At 38.0% G+C, this 21,417-nt stretch overlaps 1 protein-coding gene across 1 annotated transcript in view; it reads right to left on the bottom strand.

Annotated features, from left to right (window-relative positions):
* Positions 1-9,091: 9,091 nt before the first annotated feature.
* GTF2E1 (general transcription factor IIE subunit 1) overlaps positions 9,092-21,417 on the bottom strand; it is a 37,818-nt gene continuing 25,492 nt past the window's right edge. The window contains exons 4-5 of the mRNA XM_023214399.2: positions 15,851-16,092; positions 9,092-11,406 (exon numbers count right to left, since the gene is read on the bottom strand). Coding sequence (XP_023070167.1) covers positions 10,979-11,406; positions 15,851-16,092 — 670 coding nt within the window. The 3' untranslated portion in view covers positions 9,092-10,978. The remainder of the gene's footprint in view (positions 11,407-15,850; positions 16,093-21,417) is intronic.

Raw genomic sequence — 21,417 nt, 5'->3', positions numbered from 1 at the left:
TACTGCCAGGAAATCATCTCTGGTCACAGACCCTAGAGTTCTGGTATTCTGTGTTGACTCCCACATCCACAAGAGTCATCTTGTACTACTCCCCACTGAACAACAGTAATTATTGCAGAGAGTACAGGAAGAAGTATTATTTTAAAATGAAATAGCACAGAAACATAGAACATATGACCCAACAGTTCCTAGGTACATACTCCCCAAAACTGAAAACAGGTACTCAAACAAATACTTGCAAAAACATTCATAGCGGCACTATCCACAATAGCCAAAATATGGAAACAACCTAAATTCAATAGCTGAATGGATAAACAAATTGTGGTATATACATATAATGGGATACCCACTCAGCCATAAAAAGGAACAGAATACTGATACATGTTGCAACATGTAAAAACCTCAAAAACATGTTAAGTGAAAAAGCCAGACATAAAAGATCACATACCATATGATCCCATTTATATGGAATATTCCTAATAAGTAAATCCACAGAGACAGAAAGAAGACTGGTGGTTGCCAAGGGTTCGCGGAAAGGGAGAATGAGGAGTAAATGTTTTACAGATACAGGGTTTTCTTTTGTAGTGATGAAAGTGTTTTGCAACTGAATAGAGGTGGGGGTTACACAATACCATGAATATCCTAATTGCCACTGAATCGTTCACTTTAAAATGGTTAATTTTATGTTAAGTGAATTTCACCACACACACACAAAAGTGGGGGAATACTGACTCAGCTGGCATACACATTTATCCCCCAATACCCTCCTTTCCTTCTACCTGAAGGTGAAGATGGATCAGGCATTATGAAGCAACAAGCATTTGCCAAAGCAGGCTAAGCATAAAGATAAAAGCAACCCAGGTCTTTGATATCATGAAGGCAACCACAGAACCACCATTTTTTATGAAAAAAATAAAACTCCTAGATTTAAAAACAAAACAAACAGTGCAATCTTTGTTCTTTACAAATAAATGTCCTCTTTAAAGAGTGATCTTAAGGTAGACTAAGTGAACAAATTAATGTGCAAGTCTTAGTATTTTTGGTTAAGTGGCTTCACCACGTGCTGAGAAAATGTCCTTTGCTACACAGATCAGCACTTACCATCCGTAAGCATTCCAAATAGGAAGTTCTGGACCAAAAAAATTAACACAAAATAGCATCACAGATATGAGGTATAGAAATAACGACAGAAATGGAAAATAGAAGCCCTTTATATAAGGTCCATAGTTTACTCATGGCCTGAAGAAGTTGCCACTTAATTGTTTATTCATTCAACAAATAGTCATTAATGACTATGTGCCAGGCATTGAGCCAGAATACTATAGGGAGCAAGAAAGATAAAGCTTCTGCTCTCACAGAGCGTACATTCTAGTGGGGTGGGGGAGGATAGATAATAAACACATGAGCAATTTAACATACAATATCTATTAATACATGCGTCTAGATCAACACATTGGGCTTCCAACTCTCCTGATTTAGGACTGGCTCTTAGCTCCTCCATCTCTGGCATAGCTTCACAGGGTGCTCAGGTTCCTCAGTGACCCAGAAGTCAGCAGCTTTGTTAATATCACACCATTGGTCTCAGTAATTAAAAATTTCAGTTCCTTATCACCATTACTACAGTTTCCTTCCATTCTATTCCACTTCAAGAACAAAAGCAACAAACAAAACACATTACCCCAACCACCCCAACCCACCTCCTCAGTGGGAAAAAAATAAACCAGAAACAAAATCCATTCGTTCCCAAGAACAAAGAGCCTACAAACAAAGTAAAACCTACCTTTCAGGTAGAGGGTAGGGGAGGAGAGGAGGGTGGGCACAGGATTCGGGTAAAAAACTTGTAGGTGAGGAAAAATGCAAATCATCATTAAGTATAATACATAAGGTTATTCGTGTAACTCTAGCACCCGAAGAAGATGCCCTAGAACAGTGCTGGCCAATAGAAATAGAATTTAAGCTACAAATGTGAGCCATTTATGTAGTCTTACATGTTTGAACAGTCATATTAAAATAAGTAAAAAAAAAAAAAGGTAAAATTATTTTTAACAGTGTATTTCTTTAATTTAACATATTTATGCTATTCTTTTCAATACATATTCTATATAAAAAATTAAGATATATTACATTCTTTCTTCTCATGCTGGGTCTTCAACATTCAGCATATATTATATATTTATAGCCTACCTCAATTTGGACTAGATACGTTTCAAGTACATGCTAGCAACTACCTTATTGAACACCACAGCCCTAGACAAAGTACTCACTTAATTCCCTTTTCTAAAAACATTAAAGCTAATGGGTACTAAAGCCTCTAAACATCTCATTGGCTATGCCCTAGAAGCTATATCCCAGCATCCCCTACTGATAGTCCTGGAGACACAGCCCTAGGTAACATGTTCCACAAATGAACATAATTAACTGACTTGCCATTCAAGCAGGAACAAAATGATGAGCCCTGGTGGAGAAAAGGCTATGTTCTCCCTAGTGCCAATTCTGTCCATCTATCCATTCAACATTTATTGAGACCCTACTATGTGCCAGAATTAATTCTATATGCCCCCAAGGAGCTTAGACTTTTGAGGGGTTGATAGACATGAACGATCAAATAAGAAATAAACAAGTTCATTTCAAATAATTTTTCTATGAAGAAAATAAAACAAAAATATGATAGTGAATGGAAGAGATTCCTTTAGAGAAAGAAGACTGACTTCTGTGAGGAGGTACTGAAGCTGAGAATGAAATAACAGGGACAAGAGTGAAGTATACCTCTAGGGCAAAGATCTAAGGCAGGAAAAAGGCTGGCATATTTGAGAAACACAGAGAATGTCAATATGGTTAGAGAGTAGACTAGCAGATGTAGTTAGCCAGGGGCCAGACCATGTAAAGCCTACTGAATAGAGTAAGTTTGGATGTTATTCTAAGAAAAATCAATTAAGGGTTTTAAGGGGAGTGAGATAATCTAATTTACATTTAAAATATCCCTTTGTGTGTGGGAATTGATTAAAATGCATGTATGTGTGAGAGGGGGATAAGCAAGGAAGCAGGGCGGCCAGCTGGGAGGTTGCTGTAGTAGTCAAGGTGAGAGTTCACAAGGGTGGGAGTAGGGCGGAGGTGGTGGGAGCAATGAAGTCAGATTTAGAGTATAGTTTCAATTTATTAGCAAGCCCTGTCACCTCTACTTTCAAAATCAGATAATATTTTGAGTTTAACAGGACTTGCTGGTAAGTTGGATGTGGGATAAAAAACAGAAAGGATAGTCAACTATTGAGACTTTTGGCTTGAGCTTGTAGGTAAAATGGTGGTGACATTTACTGAGTCTGGAACAGGAGGAAAACTTGCTTCTCCTCCTGTATTTGTTATGGCGTTAATGGAATTACTAACCAGCTCGATACCTGAGTATCATCCAAGACACTGCCCTACCCAAACAGTCACCAAATCTCATTAATTTTACCTCCCCAGAGTTTCTCAAATTTGTCCCCACTTTCTCATCCCCACTGACTTGCTCAGGTCTTTTGATAAAATTACTTACCAAGACTATTGAAATGGCCTTAATAATCTCTAGGTTTAAACTCCAATCCAGTATCAATACTACAAATTACTCCTCTGCTTAAAATTATCCAGCAATCTTTTTGAAGAGCAATTTAGCAGTATATATCAGAGTTTAAAATAGACATGCCCTTTGGCTATGTCTTTTTTATGATTCTATTCTGTAGAAATACTCAAAGAAAATGAAAATGAGTAATTGATTACAGCATGTAATAGTGAAAAACTAGACACTATCTAAATGCCTGTCAATAAAGGAATTTTTACATAAACCATTATACAACTATAAAATTCTATTTTATTTTTTAAAATTAAGATCTAAATATACTGAATGGAAAGCTCTCCGAGATATTTCAAAATCAAATGGCAATGTGTATGATATGATTCTGTTTGTGTAAACAGCACTGTAGTATGTATGTGTGGTTTCTAAAGGCCTAGAAAAGGTCTGGGAGGATACACATTAAACTATCAACAATGATTACCTCAGTCTAGTAAGACAGCTGTGGGCTGGGGAGTTTTCATTTTTTACTATATGCATTTCCTATTGAATGAATTTTTAAATAATTAAAACATTAATAACAACAAAAAACTGTACAACCATCCTGTATGCCTCAGTGATTGAAGGGATTTTCAGACCTGGCACCAGCCTTCTTTCCAGACCAATTTCTCAGACTTATTTACATTAGGTAGGAGATTATGCACTTCTGCATTATGGGAAACATGGGTTGATTGTTGAAACTGGATTGTGTACTAGGCCTACCTGCTTTGCAACTAGAATAGAAAAGGCCACCTCTGATACTCAGAAAGTCATGAAGCTCTTTCTGAAGAGAAGCTAAGGTACTTGTTCCTGCCCCGAGGACATGCCAAAATAGGTTCATTCCTTTAGCTCTTCAAAGGAAGAAGTAAAATTTCATAACTCTTTCCCCTTCCCAACCCATTTTGGCATTAGATGTTTTAAAAGTACTTGTACTTATCTTGTTCACTGTTTATTTTGCTTCTTCTGTAGCAGAAAGAACCAACAGAATTGACAGTAAATTTATTATAGTGCCAGTTCTTTTCTGGAAATCTTCCTCATTTTTAGATATTAAAAAAAATAAAGTGATAGCTCAGCTCTGTTAGAGATGACATAAAGTAGCTTTAGTGGAAACAAAACAAAGGTGAAATTACACCGATTTCTAAATTCTAAGGATTTTTATATTTATTTTTTGATTGTTATTTTCTACTTTTAAACTCATAATAAGAAATAAGAAATAAGAAAGTGCATATGTAAGTCTTTCAATTGTGGTCCTGGCGGGAAATCTAGCCGTCAAGCCAACTGCTAGAAAATAAAATGAACTGTTCTTCCCAAACTTGTTTCCATTCAGTGTCCAGTTGTCTCAGGTAATACCAACAAGTTATGAAATGAATCAATTATTTCTCCCTCACACATTCAGATGACTAGAAATGAAGTAACTTGGCAAGATGAGGAAGGAGAAACCAAATTAACTCATGCTTTTGCTGTGATTTGCTACAACCTCAATCGTAAACCTGCCACCTATATTAATCCCTTAATTAAAATATCCTTCACCTGGTCTGAATTATTATCGCATATAAGAAGACCAAAAAAGAGCCCAAATAGCCAAAGCAATCCTAAGCAAAAAGAACAAAGCCAGAGGCATCACACTACCTGACTTCAAACTACACTGCAATGCTACAGTAACCAAAATAGCATGGTACTGATATAAAAACAGACACATAGACCAATGGAATAGAAAACAGGAAACCCAGAAATAAAGTCACATGCTGACAATCATCCAACCTTTGACAAAGTCAACAAAAACAGGTAATGGGGAAAGGACTCCCTATTCAATATAGTGGTGCTAGGATAACTGGCTAGCCATATGCAGAAGACTGAAACTGGACCCCTTCCTTTTATCACATACAAAAATCAACTGAAGATGAATGAAAGACTTAAATATAAAACCTAAAACTACAAAAACTCTAGAAGAAAACCTAGTTAATACTATTCTGGACATAGGCCCAGGCAAAAATTTTACAATGAAGATGTCAAAAACAAATGTATTGTTCAAGGGGGAGGGATAGTATTAGGAGATATACCTAATGTAAATGACGAGTTAATGGGTGTAGCACACCAAGATGGCACATGTATACACATGTAACAAACCTGCACATTGTGCACATGTACCCTAGAACCTAAAAGAATAATAATAAAAAAAATTGCAATAAAAACAAAAACTGACAAATGGGACCCAATTAAACTTAAGAGCTTCTACACGGCAAACGAAACTATCAACAGAGTAAACAAGCTACAGAATAGGAGAAAATATTTGCAAACTATGCATTCAACAAAGGTCTAATATCCAGAATCAATAAGGAACTTAAATCAACAAGCAAAAAATGAACAATTCCATTTAAAAAGTGGGCAAAAAAAAATAGACAGACATTACTCAAAAGAAAACATACACGTGTCCAACAAGCATATACAAAAATGTTCAGTATCACTAATCGTTAGAGAAATGTAAATCAAGGGCCGGGCGCGGTGGCTCAAGCCTGTAATCCCAGCACTTTGGGAGGCCGAGACGGGCGGATCACGAGGTCAGGAGATCGAGACCATCCTGGCTAACCTGGTGAAACCCCGTCTCTACTAAAAAATACAAAATACTAGCCGGGCGAGGTGGCAGGCGCCTGTAGTCCCAGCTACTCCGGAGGCTGAGGCAGGAGAATGGCGTAAACCTGGGAGGCGGAGCTTGCAGTGAGCTGAGATCCGGCCACTGCACTCCAGCCCAGGAGACAGAGCCAGACTCCGTCTCAAAAAAAAAAAAAAAAAAAAAAAAAAGAGAAATGTAAATCAAAACCACAATGAGACAACATCTCACACTAGTCAGAATGGCTATTATTAAAAAGCCAAAAAATAGATGCTGGCAAGGTTGCAGAGAAAAGGGAAGGCTTATACATTGCTGGTGGGAATGTAAACTAGTTCAGCCACTGTGGAACACAGTCCGGAAATTTCTCAAAGAGCTTAAAACAGAGCTATTGGGCTGGGCATGGTGGCTCACACCTATAATCCCAGCACACTTTGGGAGGCTGAGGCAGGCAGATCACCTGAGGTCAGAGACCAGCCAGGCCAACAAGGTGAAACCCTGTCTCTACTAAAAATACACAAATTGGCCAGGCATGGTGGCTCACACCTGTAATCCCAGCACTTTGGGAGGCCAAGGCGGGTGGATCACCTGCAGTCAGTTCGAGACCAGCCTGGCCAACATGGTGAAACCCTTCTCTACTAAAAATATAAAAATTAGCTGGGCGTGGTGGTGCGCACCTGTAATCCCAGCTACTCGGGAGGCTGAGGCAGGAGAATCATTTGAACCTGGGAGCCGGAGGTTGCAGTGAGCCAAAATCGTGCCATTGCACTCCAGCCTGGGTGACAAGAACGAAATTCTGTCTCAAACAAACAAACAAACAAAAAACACAAAGAAAGTAGCTGGGTGTGGTGGCACTTGTAATCCCAGCTACTCAGGAGGCTGCGGCATGCTAGCCGAGATCATGCCACTGCACTCCAGCCTGGGCAAGAGAGAGACTGTCTCAAAAAAAAAAAAGAAAAAAAAAACCCCAAATAGAGCTACCATTTAACTCAGCAACCCCATTACTGGGTATATTTATACCCAAGGAAATATAAGTCATTCTACCATAAAAACACATGCCCATCACTGGTGGACTGGATAAAGAAAATGTGGTACATACACATCATGGAATACTATGCAGCCATAAAAAAGAATGAGATCCTGTCCTTTGCAGCAACATGGATGGAGCTGGAGGCCATTATGCCAGGTGAATTAATGCAAGAATCAAGACCAAACACCCCATGTTCTTACTTATAAGTGGGAACTAAACACTGAGTACACATGGACACAAAGAAGAGAACAACAGACACCAGGGCCTTCTTGAGAGTGGAGGGTGGGAGGAGGGTGACGACTGAAAAACTACTTATCAGATGCAGTGCTTATTACCTGGGTGGCAAAATAATCTGTACACCAAACTCCATGACATGCAATTTACCTATATAAGAAACCTGCATGTCACATACCCCTGAGTCTAAAAGTTGGAAGAAATAATCACTCTGCATCCCAGAAATATGTACAATTATTATGTGTCAGCTAAAAATAAAAGGAACACCGAAACAAAAATCCCTCTCTCATTGCCCCGCTCCTTTTGCTCCTACTGTAAAAGCTTCAGGGAAGATCTGCTACACAAACTTGTGTTGATGGTACTGGGGGGGTCAAGGACAGCTGGTGTAGAGGAGAGATGGAAAAGCCAGGGAAGCAGAAAGGCGAAGCCAGAGGATACAAGCTTCCTGCCTACACTCCCATGTCCCCTACCACCTGCAAAAAAGAACTGTCATCTCCCAAAAGAAATGATACTAGAAGAAGTAGTCCAACATGTTAGGATAAAAAGTTCTATTTAAATCTTAAAGGACAGTGGGAAAGCTGGGACACTTGTTCAGCTGACACTTGAGATACACGAATATAGTCAACCACATTCAGGGAAACCAAGTTCCTCCATCATGGCTTATGGGCTGTTTGTGGTGATGACTCTAGCTTTCCTAGGGTCAAGAGACACAGTGACTACATGTATCTACCAACCTTGGATGTGAGCCTACCCTTACTAGAGCTTCAGAGGCTAATCGGCAGGGCTGCCATTTTTGGTCCTTCTGTCACTGTCTCTCCTCACCAGATCATTTTGCCACTCAAGAGACAAACCTATCTGATAATGTAAATTCTTGAGTCTTATTAGATGTCACTGAACGGGGGATAGTTACCTATTAAATTATATCTTCCCATTGATTTTGAGTAATTTAGAGATGTTTATCCAAAAAAATGATAAACTCTGGATTTTTTCATTTTGCTTAACTGAGGGCTAGCATTAACCTAAAAAGACCTGGCTTTTGACACTCTACTATTTCTTTCATTAAATGTGTTTGATTCTCTTTCAAAATAAAAATATCTTTTTCATAACAACATATTAAGATCACTGTAATTCTCATCCCTAATTCATATATATATTTATATATGTATACCTACCTCACAGATGTATTATAAAAGATTGAATGAGTTAACATATATAAAGCACTTAAAATAGTGTCTGGCACATAGTTCACTATATGTTAGCTACTTTCTCCTTCACACACACACACACACACACACACATGCAATACACACTCCCCTAGAAAAACTGAATCCAATATTTAACACATTATGGATATCTTTTCCTCTCAATACATTCTTTTCGGGGGAGGGATGGGATCTCATTATGTTACCCAGGCTAGCCTTGAACTCCTGGCTCACACAATCCTCCTGCCTTGGCGTCCTGAGTACTTAGGATGAAATACAGATTTAGTGAGTGTATCTATCGTTTTATTCTATTTCAAATACTGCTGCAATGAATACCTTTATCTCCATATTCGCTTGTGACATTTTTTCAAAACACGAATTCTACATACACACGAACACACTCACAAAAAAAGTTTAAAAAATTAACTACATTTTAAAAATTAACATCTGATTACCATTTTATTTAAATTAACTTCTAGAACTATAAAAGTTTAAAAAACAATGTTTAAAAGCTGAATAGTATTGCTTCCTGGTCTTTTGGCTAAGATCAAGTGTAAAAGTTGAATATGTATACAAGGTACAAAGGTATCTTACTGCACAAAAAGTTTAGATCCCATATGATGCATCTATTATTTAAAATGACTAATAAAAAAGTCTTTAACATTTTTTAATGGGAAGAATATTCATTTTAATATGCTCCAAGATGTTACAGAGCTTAAAATGAACAAATTTCAGTCAGTATAAAATAGATTTATTGTCAACATTCAGTCATTAATACAATCCAGGTAAATGAAACATCACTCCATACAAGGCTCATATATTCTTTACACGTGTACTATAAAATGATAAATACTTAAAAATTACAATGCAAGGAAAAATACTTTAAGATATACAATTGTTATAGACCCTTGTGTGAAAGTTCTTTGAAGTTCTGCCTTAGGGAAAATACCATGCTACATATCAGAACCCAAAATAAACTGTTTCTTGAGGTTACAATGCTCAATGGTATACTGGATGCACCCTAAAATACCATGTCTGACAAGAATCAAAAGAGAGACAGCCTTCAATGATGTTTAGAAAGAGGGAGAGTGACAGAGACAGAGAAGAGTAATCAATTATTCTATGTTGATTTCTGCTGGAATGGCCTCATTAAACAATTTATAGCACTGACAAGAGGTCTGTACCCAAAGGGAACAAAACCAGGACCAGTCTCAGCTTTATATAAAGGATTTGCAAATCAAACTAACTGATACAGTTCTAAGGCACTGTTCACAATGTTTGTCACTCTTCAACCCTTTACACAGACTTCTCGTCCAATGTCCGTGTTTTTCTAGTTTCTTCCTAAGGGTTTACCAATTATACTTTCTGTTTTCTATCATCCCAAACCCAAACCAAAAGACATTAAGCAACACAATTAAATCTACCAGTCTGGTCAGTTCTAAAGACACAAATTCTGGTTTAGACATTAATCATGAGACTCAAGTATATCTATCCCCCTTCCACACACACTCCCACCTCCCATTACATATTGACCTATCTCAATTTTGAGGAAATGTTCAAATTCTAAGCAGGTTTCAGGATTTCCCCCCCCCCACCATCAATGATTTGACTGTTGGCAAGCTGCTTTGGTGGACAGCAGTATAAGAAATTGTTTGGAATGCCTGGCTAGAACAGATAAAATGGATGTGATCAGTGAATTATTGTAACCTATTGTAGTAAACAGATGGATGGGAAGGATTTACCTTATGAACTTCCCTCATTCATTTCAGAAGGGAGAAAATTACGTCTTAGTAAGGCAAGAAAAAAATTAGGTAAGAAAATACAGCACTCTGGGAGCCTGAGGCAGGCAGATCACGAGGTCAGGAGATCGAGATCATCCTGGCTAACACGGTGAAACCCCGTCTCTACTAAAAATACAAAAAAGTAGCCAGGTGTGATGGCAGGTGTCCGTAATCCCAGCTATTTGGGAGGCTGAGGCAGGAGAATCACTTGAACCCAGGAGGCAGAGGTTGCAGTGAGCCGAGATTGCACCATTGCACTCCAGCCTGGGAGACAAGAGTGAGACTTTGTCTCAAAAAAAAAAAAAAGAAAAGAAAAGAAAATACAGTAAAATATTAGTACTGTAGTGACAGCAAGGAAGGGTAGGATTCCCAGCACCCCACCTTGCTGGGAAAGTTTCTGGCATAAAAGTCAAACTCTCTACCATCATTCTTTGCACAAGGATCACCATCAAGAGGGGCAGAAAGCCACTTAAATACTTTTCTTCAAAGATGAGACATTTCTTTTTGAACTGAGCATTAGAGAAAGGAGAAAGAAGTAGGGAAATCTCACTCAAAGAGGTCCTCAAACATGCGTTGTCCCATGGCTATATATGCTTCCTTTTCTTCTGGTGTCATCTGGGCCACTAGCTCTGGCCGTTGGCTCACTTCACTGTAGGAGAACGGACGGCCAGCCACCATGACAATGGGGTCATCTGCTACTTCTTCAAACTCGTCATCTTCTTCTTCATCCTCTTCTCGTTTATGCACAGCCACAGCTGCCGGACGGGGTGGAGAATCATCATCTGACTCACTGGTCTCGCTTTCCGAGTCACTGCCATTGGCAGTGGTCACTGGAGCGGCTGCCCCCACTGAACCAGCCATGGCAGAGGAAGTCTTTTTCTCATGAATGAGCAGTGCTCGCATGACCTCTTCATTATCATCAGGCCCAGCACGGCCTTCCTCACGCTCCTGAAATGCATCCATATCTATGCCCCCTGGGGAGTAAAACTCAGAAAGTCAATAACCTTAAATATAAATGGCATTTCTTTATCACATATAGATAATATTTTAACATATATTTAAATGACACAATAAAATAACAGACTTCACTGGTACTATTTTTGAGCTGCTATCCATAAAATATTCAAAATATTTCTTACAAACTGGAGCTTAAGTAGTGTAATGGTCAAGTACATCGGCTTTAATAGTATTATAGCATAGAGTTGAATCCTGGTTCTTCTATACACAAGTATCTTGGGCAAGTTATTTAATCTCTAAACTTCAATACCTTTTTCTGTAAAATGAGGTGAGAAAAGCATCGACTTTCTAAGATTCTGGATAAAAACATAAATGATAATGTCTATGAAGAATCAACTCAACTACGGTAGCTGGCATAATAGAAAATCAAAACATGGCTTTTTATCTCACTCAAGGTAAAAGCCAAAAGCTTTGCAATGGCCTATAGGGTCCCACATCATCTGGAATCCTTCCTGACCATCTACCTCTTATTTCTTTCCCCTCCTCATTCTAGTCTAGTCACAGTAGCCTCCGTGGTATTCTTTGTACATATTAGACACACTCCTACCTCAGGGCCTTTGCACTGCCTGTTCCCTCTGCCTGGAATATTTTTCCTTTAGGTACTCACACAGTTAACTCCCTTCCATCTTTCATGTCTTTATTCAAATGTTACCTTTTAAATGTATCCCATCCCTACATTCCCAATGCTCTGTTTTTCCCCCATAGCACTTATTTCCTAACATAATTAATAACTTACATCTATTGTCTTTGTCATCCCCTTTCCAAGGGTGTAGGTTCCACCACAACAGATATTTATCTTGTTTATTCATGGATATATCCCATTTACCTGGATAGTACCTGCCACTCTGTTAGGCACTGAATAAACATTTGACAAATGAGTGAATAAATTTGAGTTTTATTTTCATGAAGCAAACTAAGCATACTTCAAACTCTTTATAAAGAAAGAACCTAATTTTAGGAATGAAGCTTCTTTCACCACACACCTCCTATCATTTTGTGTACATATCTTAGCTGATATACTGCAGATGAAATATTTAAGAAAACCATCTGCATTCTGCATTCTGATACTACTACCAAACATACTGCCATTTAAAATATATAAAAAGATTAAAAGTATTGTTTGGAACCTGACTCCCTAATTCAAATCCTAACACTATTTAGCTGTATGTTTTGGCCAAGTTATTTCATCTCTCCACTTCAATTTTCTCAAGTACAGAAAGGGGGAAAATAGTATTTACTTCACTAGATTACTGTGGGGATTAAGTGAATGTCTGTGAAGTGTCTAGAATGAGCCTGGCACTTAGAATAGTGTTGTCTATCTATCTACCTACCTATCATCATCATCATCATCATCATCATCATCACTATCACAAGAAGGCGCAGAAATGGTCAATTCTGACTATGGATAAAGTGAAAACATCTTTTCACTAACACATTAGAATGAATTAGCTAAAACCCTGGATATTTTAGAAAGCACAGAACTCCTAAAATGAGATACTGGGCAGGTGAGAGACAGAAAGGGAAACAGAAACAGATAAGAGTTTAGGTCAGAGAAAAGGGGCTTTTGGTAACATGACTGTCAAAATGAGAGTTAAAAATCAAATTTAACTACTTCAAAATATTGTCAAAGGCTGAACCTCCTCCCTAGAGCTTACTGCCAATGCAGCATTACAACAGAAAGAAAAGAAGGTCAGGAATGCATGCAAGCCTTTAAAACAATAATTGCTCCTAAAAGAATGTTCCAAATAGTTTAATAATATCAACACAGTATTTTGATTAATATTTAAATATAAAATTAGGGACAAAGAAAATTAGTTTTGTAAACTAAATTAAGTCACATGTAACAGATTTCTGACAAGGGTCTTGAGAGGTTTGGAGAAAAAAAGAATTATTCTGTTACAGATGAAGACAGAAAACAAAAAACAAGGATAAATGAGTGAGCAAATTTCTGTATGGTAAAGTAGAAACAGTGGTTCTAGGAACAGTCTTTTTCAACAGAGTTATAAATTACAAAGAAGATGTATACTGGGAAACTATATTCACGGAATTGATGCTAAACAATTGTGGGTACTGAAAGGCCAACTTGCAGCAAAAAAATATAGGAAGAGCTGAAGGTTGTATACGTGGGCAGAAAAGTAGCAGATCTATTTCTATTTCAGCAAGTGCAAGAAAATCTGCCTACAGAAAAATAATCTAAAATATACTGAAAGATATGATCCAAGCTATTGAATTCAAGGCAGAGAAGATCCTAAAAAGTACCTCTACGTGTTTCTAAAGTTTTTGGTCTTAACATGCTTCCAGAACCAAAGCAACAAACAAAATCTCAAGTAAAAACCAGAAAGATATACTGGAAATAAAACTCAAATCAATGGTGAATCCATGCATGAACAACATGTATCATTCTGGTCACTATGTCTCAAGTAAAGTATATTACAATTAGAGATGGTCCAGAAAAAGACAAAAATAAACAAAAATGGTAGGAGGTGGTAACAGTGGAAAAGAGAATTGTTTAAGGAAAACATAATCAAAAGGAATTAGAACTTTCTTCAGTATGGTAATGAGAACATGACTGAAGTTAATACAGTTGTGAAAGATATCAACATGACTTGAAGTTTGAGGAAAATCAAGTGTAAGACCCACTTCATACATTCATTGGATAGAGTCTGCTCTACTATCAAGACACTTAAGACAAATTTAGACATGACAATATACTATCCTATTTTATGTTGAAATAAATATTTATAAAACTTAAGTAGACCAGATAACTTATTTAAGGCCCATACGATTCATATTCTATCATTCTAGGAACTGTAAACTACAATGTCAAACTTACGAGCTTAATATATAACGTTGGTTAATAATAGTTTTATTTTATTCAGTTTTCTTCCTAAGTTCAAAGAAAAGAAGGCTGCTTTAAGAACAGGCAAGAACCAAGTTGGAAAAAACAAATTTATTAAATAGTAGCATAGCCTAACTACTGTATAATCTAAAACAACTTGAATCTAAATAGCACAACAGGCTGGGCACACTGGCTCATGCCTGTAATCCCAGCACTTTGGGAGGCCGAGGCAGGCGGATCAGTTGAGGTCAGGAGTTTGAGACCAGCCTGGACAACATGGCGAAACCCCATCTCTACTAAAAATACAAAAATTAGCTGGCCATGGTGGCTTGCTCCTGTAATCCCAGCTACTCAGGAAACTGAGGCAAGAGAATCACTTGAACACGGAAAGCAGAGGTTTCAGCAAGCCGAGATCGCACCACTGCACTCCAACGTAGGCAACAGAGCGTGACTCCATCAAAAAAACCAACGTGGCAGGCTAATCAGTGAGGAAGAAGGAAGGTAAAGTATGGTTGCCTTGGAAAATTTTCTTATTAAAATTAATATATCAAAGAAAATCACAGTAGAGGTATTAGCTGCTTTACCATCACTACCAAACTCCACATTACCTTCACGGTTTCTAGTATAGATGTATACTAAATGCTAATACTGAAGGGAAAAGAGGCTAGGAGAAAGGTCAAAAAACAAGTGGTTTTCAGTTACTGATTATTCTTTGGTACCAACAGATCACCAAACTCAGGTGATATGTTAGCAACCTGAGTTTGGTGATATGTTAGTAACGATCTATTAACTTGGGAGTTGCGGCACATAGATTGTTAACACTGATAAAATCCAGCCAGAAATAGAGACACCTTTCCTCTCTACTTTCCAGCTTGAGTCATCGTCATCCATTTTCGCCTCCCATTTTCTACATACTTGTAAACTATCGTCACTCAAAGTCCTGAATCCAGTAACTTAGACTAAAACTTAAAAAGTAAAATCTTGCAGTTCTCTAACTTCTGAAGATTAGTATGCAATTCTTAACCCTTTATGGCTCAGAAATTTCCAAAATCCTCTAGAACAAAGCTCTGCTAACCGTCTTGGACTGTGAGAATGCTCAATCCTTTACTCATGTGGTCTCTTTGTATATATTTCAGGTAGCACACACTCCTTGGTATTTATGAAGAGACAACATAAAGTTTGGGGGAGTGTATAGTTTCGGCTCCCAATTCAGAAAAATTAAATGTATATAAGTCAGGGTAATATAACATTAAAGAAGAGGTGAGTATAGCTACCTTGAAAACAATAGATAGCATTTTTCCAATAAATTAAGATAAAATGATGACAATTTTTCAAATCTAAAATTGAAAATTTAAAAGGCTATTTGTTATTTTCACTAAGTTGAAGGGCAATGCAAGTATACTAGTTGGTTGGTTTTTATTGCTCAATTTCTTACTTCCTAATATAATGCAATTAATTGTTCTGTAGAACAGATCCAGAATCGCCCAGGCAGCTTCCCACTAAACCAAGTTCATGTTCTACGGAACCTAAGACATATCCATTTTGCTGACTTCTACTCTTACCTTCTTTCATATCTTCAGAACTATATGCCCCTTGGACAGTGCTTTCTCTCAACCAAATGGGCCTCTCTTTGGCAGATTTCCCTTCCAGTGAGGCTCGATGAAGATCTTCTTGGTCATCCATGTTAATGACAACATTCTGAGTGTATAAGTCCTCATAGGAAGGACCTTTGGTGGCCCATGCTTCCCGGTGGTGCCCACCTGCCAGGCTAGCAGCTCCAGCAGTAGTTGCTGCATGGTCCTTGCTATATAAAAAGAATAGAGGAGTATAGGAGGAAGAAAAATTAATGTCTTGACGTTGGAAAAGAAGGGCAGCTGGGGAGGCAATTACTGAAATACTGCATGTAAATGCTATTTAGCAATCATGCACACATGCTTCAACAATGCCAAGAAAGGGCTTCTAAACCTCAGGGTAAAAGGTGCATGTGTTAGAAAAACACATCATATTTATATTTAAGTTCCTCAAACACAGGATCCTCTGGTGTATATAAATGACTGAGGTTTTATATATTTAAGATGTTTCAATAAATCTATTAATACTTGGAGAAGGAGAGAGTGATATGGTGACATCATCTACTTAAAGCCACTAGTCTGGCAAAAATCTCTCCCAGTATTTTGTTTAAAAAACAAAAACAAAACATTTAAAAAATGTTATCTCAGCTCAACCCAGAATAATTCAAAGTGGTTCTATGTGCTTTTTCCTTTCTTTTATGTGCTGATCATGGAAAAAGCTAGAAAACTATTCTACAAAGTTTGACCTCAAGTAGTGTTCTTCTCCGGCCACCCATGGAATAAGGTATAATCCTCTGCAGAGACTAGCTTCTTTTCTATGGAGTTGTATCTTTCTATCTCCACATCTATGCTGATACTCTGTATCCATCCCCAACCAGATTCTACTCTGCAGTAACAATGGTGTGTTTCACTCAGTCTATTTTGTTTTGCTTTTTACTTTTACCACCCATGATCTTTTTTGTCTGTTAGCCTGTTCCAAGTCTGATCACGTCCTTATCTTCTAGGCACTTATGATCCCGCCCACCTCTGTGTTAGGCCAAGTTTTCAGTATTTCTGATGGTTCCCCATTTTATCTGCCTGTTTCACTCTCAATCTGTTCCAAATTCTTTTGAATATCCTGATTCTCTGAGCTCATGCCTTTCTCTGCCTGCTACTGATGCTTTCCACCTCAACTTCTACGTATGCTTCTCCACCTCCCTCTCTGTCCAGACAGCTATTTTTTATCCTGTAACCATCTTCAGGTTTCTTGAACTGCCTGCTCACTCCAAACCTTTTGGATGTTTCTTTCAGTGTCCATGACTGACCTGGCCTCACGTCTCTCCTCTATTTTTCGTCCATTTTTCTCACTCTTTTCCACAGATCCTGAATTATCTCCTGTGTGGAGCGCCGACTCATTCTGAATGTAATAAATACTTCATTAGTCTTTCCTCCTAAGCCATTCACTATTTGGCCTTCACTTTTGTCTTACTTCATCTCTGCTTACTCCCTTACTCTTCACTTCTTTCCGGGTCCACTTCTTAACTACTGGGGTTTTTTAACTCATACTTAGCTGAGGTCTGTGTCCGTGTATCTGATTAGCCCATCATATCTTTCCCTAATTACACTGCTTCTGACCATCCTCTGGAGGTAAACTTGGGCTTAGCTATCCCACCTATCCTGTCCTACCTCTGGATATCTATAGGGCCACTGCTACTTGTGCAACAAAAAAATAATGTTATCTCCAGTTGTCCAATCCACACTGATCCAGTCATTTAATCCATGCCTTCCAGGTACTGCCTTTGCATTCTTTTCATTATTCCACCTCTGCTCCCAGGGCTACTTTGTAAACCACTTTCTCCCACAGCCTTTTTCTTCCCAGTGCCTGTTCTACCTCTTCCATGTCTCAATCACTTCTTTGCCTCCTCACTGCTCCTACTTTCTACCAGTTATTTGCTCTCTAAGTCTAGGACTATCAGGCATCTCTCTGTAAACATATCCAAATCATCTTTTTTTTTTTTTTTTTGCTATATTCTGAAGTCTTATGCTATAATTGCAAATGCAAATAACTGGTTTCTCTCTGCTATTTCTTTCTGCATTCATTGATGTTACTTTGTGTATCATTTCTCATTCATCTCAATTTAACCATTAACTGTCCCTAGTCATTTTCCATCTTCTATTTGTTCTGTGTGGTCTTTTAAAGGCTGTGTTGCTGCCGTCACTGTAATATGATGCTGCTTACTTTGTATAGGTTGGCTTTTTGAACTTTTGTCTCCTTCAGCATTCACTTTTCTTTCTCTTCTCTCTTGGTCTGATCTGGTTTTTTATGTTTCTGGGCTTACTCTACATTCTGGCCTCTTCTCCTGCACCCACTTGTCTCTCTGACTCCTTTCAATGCCTCTTCTATCCTCAGCCAACACCCCCATCTTGATGCGCTGAGTCTGCTCTATATATCCACCACCCCAAAATGTATCTCCCCGAGTTAGCTAACCCCACCTGGGAGAGACAGAATAGGCATATTTCTCTGATCTGGCCAACCACATCTTTATCTTTCCTTGATCCAGACTTAAATGACTCACTCACTCTGAGGTTACTGTTTCTCTTTATATATAATCCTGAACACAGAGTTTTTCTCTATTCTCTATCTTTAGCATTGACTACAAAGACTATCTCATGAAGGTATGAGGAGTACTTTGAGAAAAACAAGAAAGCTAGAGAGCAAGAACAGAACAATTAAAATAAATGTTAACACAAGAGTACTTTTAAAACGTCTTTTGTTTTCAGTATTCTGTCACAGAAATTCAAGATGGGTTTTATTCCAGTGTGAGGCAGCAGACATTTGACCACATGTCAAACAAATTTTAAAATCTGGAACAATTTTAATTGAAGATGACAAAAATGACAATTCATGTTTGAATCTTTTTATATTATTTAAGAAATTTTAGAACTTTTAAAAAATATAACTCCTATTCAGAGATGAGAGGGGAAGATTATTTCAAAACTAAATTTTTAAAGATCTTTAAGGTGTTAAGAGATGATGAAAAAGGGAAGGTTACTAGCAAAGAATTCCACTTTAGAAAGATAGGAAGATTTTTATATATCATCAATAGGTTGACTTGCTGAAAGGATAGAATTGTCCACAAACTCTTGGGTTAGGCCTACTGACAGTTCTGCAGAGATAGCCCCTGGTTTCTGATCTAGGGACAAGCTACAATTTAACTGATTACAGATCAGTAATCAAACTAACAATATTGCCACTTATTTAAAAAAAAAAAAAAAAAGAAAAGCTCTCATCTCTGAGCTCCCATACCACTCCACTGATGCTTCTTCTCTTGTACTGAGGCAGGATGGACTATTACATCCTTGGGGCAGGATGGGCCATTTCAAAACTTTATACTTCTGTAGTACAGAAAGGCCAAATCAGTATCACCTCCAGGATGTCATATCCAAGCAGTGGAACTTGTCAAATGCTTTGGTGGGGATATTATAACCTCGGTAACATCTTCTAACCTAATGTTTTTTTTTTTCCTGACCACATGGAAACGGTTTTACTTTGGTCTGGCTGGCAGCTCTAGGAACCCCATTCTGTCTTTCTTGTCTGCCTCCATTTCCTCCCTTTTTTCTTAATGGCCAGATTGTTGGGTATCCTTTTTTCCTGATCAGTTTATTTCCTCTACTTCCTGGTTCTTCTTCATCCCTGGAGTCACCATCATTCCTGATGCGAAGAAGGTGACTTGATACAGACAGCTGCTGTTGGGCCTCTGGTGTCACTGTACCACTAAGACCCGTCTCAGGCCTGCAGTGAGTGGGGGATATCAAAATAAAGATCCTGGAAGGGGAGCTGGACTGTGGTAGGTGGAGAACATTAGAGACAGGAAGTCAGTGGTGGTGGGTGACTGAATGCTATTGTAGTGGAGAAGCATCTTGATAAACAGGACAAATAACTACAGGAAGGAGAGGAAACATCAGAATAATTCAGATAGTATATTGTGTAGGAAGCAATCAGATAGTACTGACACATACTTCAACATGAAATAATCCCCCCCATAAGCTTAGAAAATTTTGTATTTTTGTAAAATCAATTTCCCTCATAAGCTTGTATGTTAGAGCTACAATATAACTTAAAAGGACTGAAAAAGATACAAAAAGAAATAAATTCCTTTTTCAAAAGAGGAAATCCTTTTCTTATACAAAAAGAAATAACCAGTACCAAAAGTTAAAGCTATCTGTGATACGGATGTTATTAGTTTCCTATCAACTGTGGCTCCTTTCTTTCTTTGCTTATTGGCTTTATTAAAATACCAACGGCAATTTGCTCCAAAGAGCTCTGGGACCTTCCCCAGTCCTAGAAGGTAAACCTTAACTAGTCTAAGTACCAGTCATGTGATCTCATTTCCTTTGCCAGCTGCTGGTTTAGAAATATGCATATAAAGCAACTGTAGCCAGTGAGACATCGGGGGATAAATAGAGTATCCTAGGGGGCCCTCTGGGAAACCTTTCTTCAGTTTTAAAATAGGACACAAGGAAGGGATGGTCCCTTTTTCTGTATTTGAACATTTTCATCTGCATGTGATACCTAGAAATACATGGCCATCTTAGGCTAGCTCCCCTCATGGTTCCAAGAGGACAATCAACAGGCTGAGTTCAGCAGCGTATAAAGATAGAACAAATCTAGATCCCTGAAGATATAATTGAGCTGTGAAATTAACCAGTTTTGAACTGTACTACTTCAGGACTTCCAGTCATGCAAGACAAATTTTCTTACTGTTCAATCTACTTCTAGACTGGATTCTAATTCCAACTAGAGTTAGATATTCTGTTATCACAGGCAAAGGCATCCTAACTGACACATGGTACTGGATTAGAAAATTCATAACTCTTACAGACACAAAATTTCCTGTAGAATTGGATTGCTTTTAACCATCTAAAAGAAGCCAGATTTACTCAGGACTGGCTATTCTGTAACATCAGCTCCACAGGAAATAAAATACTAAGAATGCTCCTAAAAACTATACAGATACAAACTGTTTGTTGAGCTCTTTCGAAGGGAGTGGATGGAGTGAGGGATATCTAAATAAAGATATCCCTTACTTGATGCTGGGAAGACGGAGAGAAAAAAAAAGGGTAGAGTAGGAGAGCACTCCCTGACCCCCATTTTCATTTATGCTTTTCAAGAAAATATAAACAACTTTTTCTGGCATGGCAAAACTAAGCCTACCTCTGCAATTCAAACATTAGGGAACACTGATAAAAATACGGAGCCACTATTAGGAGTATTAACCCACAGGTAACACCAGCTATACTTTACTTTCAAGGAAGTTGCAATTACAACTAAGAAAGAAAGGTGGTTAAATTGCTTCAAAAACAAAAAAGAAAATGCTGAATTCCTTAAAGGACTTCAGCCTTCAGAAGCTGGCTAGGAAAATTCAAATATACCCAAGTGGCACAACTAATTTAGGATTAGCTAACAATTGGCTGAGTTGCTGCAGGGCCAAGCAGAATGAGTACTTGAAGTCAAACCTAAATATTTAAAGATTTTTGCCTAAAGTCTACAGTGTTCTGCATTTAGAACAAACGAATTT

This window comes from Piliocolobus tephrosceles, chromosome 2 (genome assembly GCF_002776525.5).
Source record: "Piliocolobus tephrosceles isolate RC106 chromosome 2, ASM277652v3, whole genome shotgun sequence".
In the NCBI taxonomy this organism is placed as follows: domain Eukaryota; kingdom Metazoa; phylum Chordata; class Mammalia; order Primates; family Cercopithecidae; genus Piliocolobus; species Piliocolobus tephrosceles.
Note: the sequence above shows the minus strand (reverse complement) of the source record. Positions and strands in the feature narration are given on the sequence as shown.